General features: G+C 41.1%; 1 protein-coding gene across 1 annotated transcript in view; it reads left to right on the forward strand.

Annotated features, from left to right (window-relative positions):
- Positions 1–3,490: 3,490 nt before the first annotated feature.
- Positions 3,491–9,692, forward strand: part of trim54 (tripartite motif containing 54) — a gene marked incomplete at its 3' end in the record, with an annotated part of 14,378 nt that continues 8,176 nt past the window's right edge. The window contains exons 1-2 of the mRNA XM_008305930.1: positions 3,491–3,801; positions 5,784–5,962. Coding sequence (XP_008304152.1) covers positions 3,610–3,801; positions 5,784–5,962 — 371 coding nt within the window. The remainder of the gene's footprint in view (positions 3,802–5,783; positions 5,963–9,692) is intronic.

A 9,692-nucleotide genomic window follows, 5' to 3' on the forward strand; every position in this document is an offset into this window, starting at 1 on the left:
GTTAAAGATGAGCACAGGACAGACTCAACGACTGCTGAGTAGAACTGTTTCAGCAGCTCCTGTGGCAGGTTGAACTTCTTCAGCTGGCAGAGGAAGTTCAGTCTCTGCTGGGCCTTTTTCACCACAGAGTCTATGTGGGTCTCCCATCTCAGGTCCTGGGAGATGGTCGTGCCCAGGAACCTGAAGGACTCCACAGTGGCCACAGTGCTGTTCAGGATGGTGAGGGGGAGGGATGCGGAGGGGGTTCCTCCTAAAGTCCGCTATCATCTCCATCTTTGAGCATGTTAAGCTGTTGTGACTGCACCAGACAGCCAGCTGCTCCGCCTGCTCTCAGACTCATCACCGTCCTGGATGAGTCCAGTAACAGTGGTATTGTCTGTGAACTTCAGGAGCTTCACAGAGGGATGTGAGGAGGTGCAGTCATTGGTGTACAGGGAGAAGAGCAGAGGGGAGAGAACACATTCCTGGGTTGGGGGCGCCGGTGCTGATGGAGCGGGTGCTGGATGTGAAGTTGCCCAGCCTCACCTGCTGCTGTCTGTCTGTCAGGAAAAGCTGGTGATCCACTGACAGGTGGGGGGTGGGACAGATAGCTGGGTGAGTTTGGGCAGGAGGAGGTCCGGGATGATCGTATTGAATGCTGAACTAAAGTCCACAAACAGAATCCTTGTGTAGGTCCCTGGTCTGTCGAGGTGTTGCAGTATGTGATGCAGCCCCAAGCTGATTGCATCATCCACAGACCTGTTTGCTTGGTAGGCAGACTTCAGGGGGTCCAGCAGGGGTCCAGTAATGTCCTTCAGATGGGCCAACAGTACCAAGGCTGGATTAAGAGTACTGATGCCAAGTGGGCCTTAAGTCATACACTAACCACTCGCCTGCCATCGCCCAATATTTGAATTTCTGCATTTAATGTGTGCCTTTAATGTGTCCTGTTAGAGCTTTAACATACAGTTCATATCTGGACATCTTAGGTCTGGTGGTGTTCATTTTATTTTTACGATTATTATTACTAATTAGCTATTTTTCACTATTTTTTTAATGTTGAAAAAACATCTTTTTTTTTAAGGAGATTCGGTGGAACATAGAAAAATGAGGTGTTTAGGTGTTTATTTAGTTAAAACGAGGAACAGCTTGTTTTTTCCCCCCGCTTTATCTAACCAGGTCAAAGTCTTTCTTTCTTTTTGTTTTAGGGAAATCTAACCCAGAATAAAAGTTATTGTTGCATCAATAAATGAATGAAATACCAACAGCACATACAAGTGTCACACACCACAGGAACATTCACAATATCCAGCTGAAGTATGTTAACAGTTTACTGACATAATAAATAAGATGAAATAAGATGCAGAAATGCTCACAGTTGTTGAATACAGTTAGAACAATGTATTTATAACAGCGACATAAACAGTTAGGAAATAACACATTCATTTGCTGTCTCAAATATTACATCGTCTCATTTTAAAGATCCAGACTGAAGATTTTCTGTTCTTAAAAGAAAAAGAAAAAAATTGGACTGAGCAGTCATTCAGTAACTGTGTCCGCCCTGATAAAATAAAGCAGATGCATGCAGAGGAGAAGCAGTAGATGGCGCTCTTGAGTCAAATAAGTGCTCTCTGACAGCTATTTAATTGGAGATGAAATCCTTGAGCTGTGTGTGTTTGGAGAGCAGCAGCTTGGCCAGCGCTTCCATTCAGCTTTATATTAGGATCTAATTACTGACAGGCTCTTTCTTTCTGCTTTATTTTCATGCTGCCTCTTCTGGATTGATGACTCAGTCACACACACTTTACATTTTTAAATTTAGCATCTCCCACAGGGATCGCAAATAATAAAATGGAAGGAAACAAACAAAAAGAGGCATGTATAGGCTTTATGAATCATGCTTGTGTGTGTGTGTGTGTTTTTTTTTAGAATGATTCTTGTTCTGCTGCTCTGATTGGCTGGCTGCATAGATGATAAGAGACACTTTCTCAGTTTTAGACCTATGGGCTGTCCATCATGGATCCACGTGGAAACAAATAGCTAGAGAAACTGAAGACGGAAAAGGATACAGGAATATTATTAACCAACTAAATATGAACTCACTGTACCACTAACCAGAGACTGCTGTTCTAAAACAACACCACAGTCAGTGCGCTGTGAAAAACAAACGGGCAAGTGCTTCAAATTTTGCACAGGGGCTATCAGTGGCAGTGACAAACATCAACCTCTACAGACAGCTTTCAAGAAAAGCACCCCGCTTACCAGCTGCAAGATGAAGCTGTACATAAGGACTTGAAGCCTGATGAATATTCTTTAGTTAGACGAGACTAACATAAATTTGTTCGGCTCAGATGGGATCCAGCTTCGTTGGCCCTGAACCCTGACTACCACAGTGAATCCACAGTCCTAACAGTGAAGCAAAGAAGCAGGATGATGTAGTGCTGCGACAGTGCAAAAGGTGTTGGACATGACATTTATAGAAGCACCACGAATTCCTGTGGATATGCCAAAATATGACAGCAGAAGCTCGGCAGAAGAGGAGATCCGAAGCTATGAAAACTATGACCTGGACAAATGGTCGCCTGACTTGAGTTCAACAGTAAATTATTATTTTAAAGAAGAAAGTAGAGCACAACCCCTACAGCAAAGAGCAGCTGAAAAAAAACCTGACAAATGGTGAAACGTCTCCGTTTTTCTCTCCTTCATGCTGAGAAACATTGACTGTCATCAAAAAGGTGAACATACAAAGTACTGGGAAAAAAAGACATTTAATTCTCAGTACTGAAAGGTGTCTTACCTTTTGTTTCATCGACTTCCTACAGTTAATCTAAGCTGTTCTTAATGTTGCATTAGAACAAACACCCTACTGTTAAACTTAGAAGAAATGCAGCGACTGAAACTATTTTGAATCACTGATATTCAAGTGATATTGCACAATGATGATATTGAAAAAACTGAAAGGAATGAGTTGTTTGATGTTATCGTAATATAGCTTAAATACAACACAGCTATATCTGTAGCTCAGTTATGTCTTGGACTTTGTCAGAAAGTAGGATGAATATCAAATGCTGTGTGTGCTCTGCTGGGATAAACAGACGTCTAAATTGAGTAACGCCACTTTCTGTTTATGCCAAAGTGCTACTGACCTCAAACATGGCTACCAGAGGTTGCATTATGTCACCAGGATCTCCTCTAAAGTATCAGGCTACATAAAAACATTAACATTTGAACTCTGATACTGACCACTGCAGCGATCTCCCGCCACACCCGGACACTTGGTGGTCCGGCTGTGGAACGCAGTTTAGACAGTAACCCAAGCCAGAACAAACGGGGGAGCTAAAAATACCAACAGCCGACAGCCTGGCTGCTGTGGGATTGAGACGGGGGGGCATGGGAGGGTCTTTATGTGGGGCTTAGGCAGGTTGGCAGTGGAGTAAGGGGATGGACAACTGGGTGGAGAGGTGGCGTAACAGCTAGAGCAAGAGACAGACAGAAAATACAAACAAAACCAGCAGAATTGACCATCCTTTGAGGGTAGAGCAGTAGAGGAAGGTTATCTCCCACTTGTTCCTCCTTCTGGTCCCTTCTTTTCTCTTTCCTTTGACATCTTTCTCACTGTGCCCGGGGGTGATGAACTTTACTCTTGGCTTCAAGCCCCCAGCAGCAGGCAGTTCTGGGCCCGGAGCTGGCAGCGGAGCAACTATGGAGAACCTGGAGAAGCAGCTGATCTGCCCCGTGTGCCTGGAGCTGTTCTCTAAACCCGTGGTGATCCTGCCCTGCCAGCACAACCTCTGTCGCAAGTGTGCCAACGACGTCTTCCAGGTGAGACTGAGTGTGTACAGTGACGTATTTAAAGCATGTACACTGCTTCAGTTTGAGGTTATATTGTTGATTTTTAAGGGGACCTCCACTAAAAACCTTGTTCTCAGAGACTGTAGTCACCATAGATTCACTGCAGTGACATGATTTCTAGAGGAAGTTGTTTCACAGCAGAAAAAATGTATTAAAATGTCTCCCACCTAACATTGTCATGTTGCTACCACCTTTTGTTATACTGATCATACATTTTCTTCACATATTTGTTGGTTTCAGCACCAAATGTGAACAGCCATGTCACAAATATTTTAGTATGTGTTGGGGATAAAACAAATAAAATATGCAGCCAGAACATTAAATCCACTGACAGGTGAAGTAAATAACATCAAATATGTCATTACAATGGCTTCTGTCAGTAGTTGGGATGTATTAGGCAGCGAGAAAACGGTCAGTTCTTGAAGTTGATGTGATCAAAGCAGGAAAAGGAGGCTCTATAAGGATCTGAGAGACTTTGACATGTTCCGTACTATGAAAGCATATGTCAGAGCATCTCCAGAACAGCAGATCCTGTGAGGTGTTCCCAGTATCTACCAAAAGCTCTTACGACACACAAAATACTAACTAATGTTCAGATACAACCAGCTGGTTCTTTGTTGGGCATGGGAGAGAGAAGACGAGAGCGAGGAGGTTTCCCTGGGCTGGTCCAGTCTGATAGCTCCATCTTCCTCCACATCAGCCAATCGGAAAGCTCCACCTCTTCTGGTGAAATGGATGCTGTCCATACACAATCAAGTTTAGGGGAGGAGAAAAGACTTCTGCCATCTTAAAAGACAGACACACTTCAAAATGTAATAATATGACCCTGGGTCATAACAACGGGTGTCACAGAGTGGCGCCTCACAGCTCGCTGTGTAGCTACAGACCAGTCAGAGTGGCCATGCTCACACCAGCGCACATCAGAAATGGACCGTGGAGCAACTTAAAAAGATGATAAATCATGTTTTCTTTAACATCATGTGAACAGCTGAGTGTTTGTGTTCTGTGGTGAAGAGATGGCAGCAGGATGCACTGTGGGGAGAAAGTAAGCTGGTGGAGGCAGTGTGATGATCTGGGTCTGTTGGCAAATCTTGACTTCTGCATTCACATGGAGGTGACTTTAACTTGTAGCACCCACCTAAATATTGCTTCAGAACACGTACACCTCTTCATGGTAGTGATGTTCCCTGATGGCCACTGCAAACATTGTTCAGAAATGTCTTGAGGAACATGACAAAGAGGTCAAGATGCTGGTCTCTAAATTCTTCAAAGCTAACAGGACTTAAAGGATTGCTAACATCTTGGTGTCTGACACAACAGGACGCCATCAGACGGCTGTGGAGTCGAGGCACAGCTGTTTTGGACCTATACAATATCAGGCAAATGGTGTTAATGTTGTGAAAGACTGGTGTATGATTATGCAGTCATTTGTATCTGTTGTAATGTCAATTTCCATTTTTTATGTTTACATCCATAAGAATGCATTCGTATTTATCTTTGACCTACAATTTGACGAACTAAATAGTTTCGCCCATAATTGTACTACTGTTTAGAAAACAGATGTGCAACTTGTGAAACAGGTTAAATATCTTTGTCTTGTGCAAAAGACAGATTTTCTTTGTAGTTTTTGTTCAGATGATCAAAAGAGTTTGGAGAAAAAAAAAACTGTTCAGAACAAGTGCTGCTTAACATTTTCCAACAAATGGTCAGAGAGTTATTTTTTTCAGAAAAACAAATGATTAATCTCTATGATTCAAATGTAATAATAATAGATGAGGCACAAACCAGCATCTTCCACCAGCAGTGAATCCTCGGTTCAACATAAGCCAGATCAACCTCCTCCTCTCTCTGGGGGCTTATCAGTGTGGAACAAGATTGTTGAAAATAGAAATGGACCAGAGAAACAGTTCAAGTTCAGTTTTTCATTAGTATTGTTTATTTGATTCATCCAGTCAGCTAACCCTCTGTGGCAGTCCAGAGGCTCCTCCAGCATAGTTGCCAGTGGCGGCCGCTTCCGCTGCCCGTCCTGCCGCCATGAGGTTGTGCTGGATCGCCATGGAGTGTTCGGCCTGCAGAGGAACCTGCTGGTGGAGAACATCATCGACATCTACAGACAGCAGGAGTCCTCCAGGTGAGGGAGGTGAGGGGTAAGAACCAGGGCAACTGTTACAGAAGAAGCTCAGATTTAAATATCCATTTAGGGGGTTTTCTTTTCTTTTTCTTTCAACAATGCATTTGGATCATTTCATCAAAAGTCATCAAAATTTTCAAACAATTTCAACTTGACCATTTCTGATTTGCTTTGATTGTCAGAGCATAAAATGTGGATAATCATAAAGATATCTGTGGGATTTAAGATTGATGTATTAGGTACTGTCCAAAATAAAAACCCCACTGTCAGCACGTTATTTTTTAAATTTTTTATTTTTTTGCATGTTTGAACCACAGTATCTCAGGGGCTGATGAAGATAAAAGCCTAAAATGTTCACTGTTTCTCATCATGCCATTGATTCATCCATCCATCCATCATCTGTACACCACTTAATCCTCACTAGGGCTGGAACCTATCCCAGCTGACTCAGGGTGAAGGCAGGGGACACCCTGGACAGGTCACCAGTCTATCACAGGGCTACACTTAGAGACAGACAACCAAGCACACTCACATTCACACCTACAGACAATTTAGAATCACCAATGAACCTCAACATGTTTTTGGCCTTGTGGGAGGAAGCCAGAGAACCCGGAGAGATGATTCTAAATTGTCCGTAGGTGTGAATGTGAGTGTGCTTGGTTGTCTGTCTCTAAGTGTAGCCCTGTGATAGACTGGTGACCTGAACGAATACCCACAGGTGGAGTTAAATACATTTACACATATTTACACCTGCTTTCAACTATTTATACAGTGCTTAGAAATGTTAAAGTGGACGTATGGAGTTTTTAAAATATTACAGGAAAAGTCACACATACAGGCTCATTTACTTTAAAATATTGTCCCTAAAAATCGGCAAAATTAGGAGGAGTTTCTGTATTATTTTATTTTTATTTTTTTACAAAATCTACCTGAGCAGAAAAGGAGCCTTAAAATGAAGCGTTATACTGCGCCTGATTATTCAAATGTTTGTTCAGTTATCAGCATTTAAAAATACCCTCAAGTCAGCTTAGAAAATAAGCATTTTTCAAAATGATTTGCAAGAGGAAGATAGCTCCCTGTTGCTGCAGTGATGAGTGAGCACCAGCAGAGAGCAGTGTTATATTCCACCACAGTGACGCTTCATCAGTGGTGCAGAGTCGATGCAGCCGAGCTGTGTGCAGTGTTCTAGTTTCTAATTCAGGGTGATGTGAAGTCATTTACAAAACGTCAGAATTTGTTTTGACAAAATGCTTTAATTGTTGTATATAACAGCATTAATGCTCATTTTCTGCGAGCTTTTCTCAATTCATTACACACTGTGGGGCTACATTCTCCTCAGTTTTTAATCAAATAAAAATCAGACATGAGTTCACAGTAAAATACTTTCATCAGTTTCGCAGCAAGTGAAGCATCTTGATTTTGTGTCTAACCTTCAGGCTAGGAGTCTGTTTTTATTTGCATTTTGATGCACTGCTTGATGAGTACACGTAGATGATGTATTGTGATCACATGACAGTGTGCTGGAAAGATCAAAGAAACTCCAGAGAGAAACTACATAAGATGCAGAATGTGGGAGTTCACGCATACTGGGAAGGAAGTTCTGAAGCTTTTCCTGTGGTCAGAGGTTCGTCTTCAGTTTAGAAGTAATAGAATTTCAAAACAGGTGGAGGACAATAATTTAATGTAACACCTCATGTCAGATATTGGGATCAGAACTTCTGAATCCTAATGTTTACTTCTGTCCCTCTGTGCCCTCCTTGCTGTTTTGCTGCTGCGTTGGGATAACAGGCAGCTGCAGCTTTACAAGCTCTGTGAACCAGCCTGTTTCATAATGAGTCACTTTAATCATTCAGCAAGTGTCCCAAATTTGGCCAAATCTCTGCTAATTTAGACATTATTGATCAACTAGCTAATGTTTAAAATACAGTTTGCGTGTGACGTCTTTTGCAGCTTTTTAATAAAAGTTAATTGTTCCAGATTGAAGCCTCTTCAGTACATCTGCCTCTGATTTATAAGCGTAGACACTTACTACAAGTGATATCTAAGTCAACCTCGGTGCACATTTGTCACTTTCACTCCAAAATAGAAGCTGTATGAGTCACTGGTAAAATAAGAGCGATGTTGGCATTGGTTAGAGACAGTAGGACAGGAGTCCCCTTATTTTCTGTGTGGGCTAAAATAGATGCGATTGTTCACAAATGTTTTGTAACTTGGAGTTTCTCATCCTTTTTTTTTTTCATGGGTGGAAGAAATTATCATTACTTAATCATCGTTTCTGTCAGAGACACCTACGTCAGAATCCAAAGGACAATTTATTGCATAAAATTTGGCTCCCGCTAAGTAGCCTGTGCTTTTTAGGACATCACACAGTGCCAGAACCATCCCCGTCCAAACCGCATACATTTACCTCTGTGACCTCCATGTGAGGTTCTTTTCTTCAAATCAAGTGTCAGGCGGCTATAAATCTGAGAGGAAAATGACATAAAACTACATGAAAATCACAAGTAGAAATGTATCATGTAGATAAATGTTTCTCCTGTGGTTTATTAAATGCATAATAAAGGAAACTGACGAAGCTATAAGTGAGCAATGACACACTCTTGATTCCTAAGCAGCCAAGCAGCAGCAGTCGTCTCAGCCAAACTCTTTATGTAGTTCCTCCATCACCCGCTGACGTCAAAATACGTCAGTGATAACAGAGATAAACGAAGCTGGTTCATCAATACGCACAATATTGCCAAGTCTCGTGGACGCTTTGCCACCAGTGCAAGGAAATGAGATTAAGAATTGGCCAAGTTTCCTTTAAGTCTTATTTTAAGGATATTAAAATGATGGCTAACAGTAAAAAGACTGTCATAAAATTGGAAAATACCTTTCCCCCGGATTGTCCTATATGTAAAACACTGGATGGATTTCTGGGTATTTAAAAATGTTTAAAAAAATGTGAGTTTTCTTTCCCTGAACTTTCTAGGTGCATGTGTCGACCCCATGTAGAGACTAAAACGACAATGCATGTTTTCTCTGAATTATATTTATTCATCAAACCTTTTATGATGTTTATACAGTCGTTCTCAGATGTATTCATACCCTTCCATTAAAGAAAAGGAAAAATTCACAATAGTCACTCAAATAACTAGAAACTGAAAAAAGTAATAATAAAGAAAAATTTCCTAAATTATAATTTAGTGAAATAAGACATTGCTTTTGAATTGTGGTTGAAAATAATAATTAAAACAAACAAAACTGTTTGAGCAACAAAATTAGAGCACTTTGCTGATGAGCAGTGGGCCAACATCCAAATACTTGTCAACAGGTCTGATGGAGAGTTACAGAAAACACTTGATTGCAGTGATTGGCTCAAAGGGTTGTTCAATAAAATATTAGTTTACGGGTCCCATCAGGCTTGTTTGCTTGTTTATATATTTCTGTTGAATCACAATTCAAAAGCAATGTCATGATTTTTATAAAATTTTTATTCATTATTACTTTTGTCAATTTCATCTTATTTCAGTGACACCTGTTTTTTTCCTTCTTGAATGGGAGGGTATGAATACATTTGAGGACGATTGTACTTTCTGTAAAATGTATCTCCTCACATGACGAGTTTGTTTTCAAACTCTCTTCCAATTCTGTCAGAGAAATACTATATACTGCTCATATAGCACCATCTTATCCATCATGTTTTAATTAGCTGGTACTAAAAATCGGGCTGCTAGAAGGTCGCCGGTTC

Source organism: Stegastes partitus, unplaced genomic scaffold (assembly GCF_000690725.1).
Source record: "Stegastes partitus isolate 25-593 unplaced genomic scaffold, Stegastes_partitus-1.0.2 Scaffold2706, whole genome shotgun sequence".
Taxonomy (NCBI): Eukaryota; Metazoa; Chordata; class Actinopteri; family Pomacentridae; genus Stegastes; species Stegastes partitus.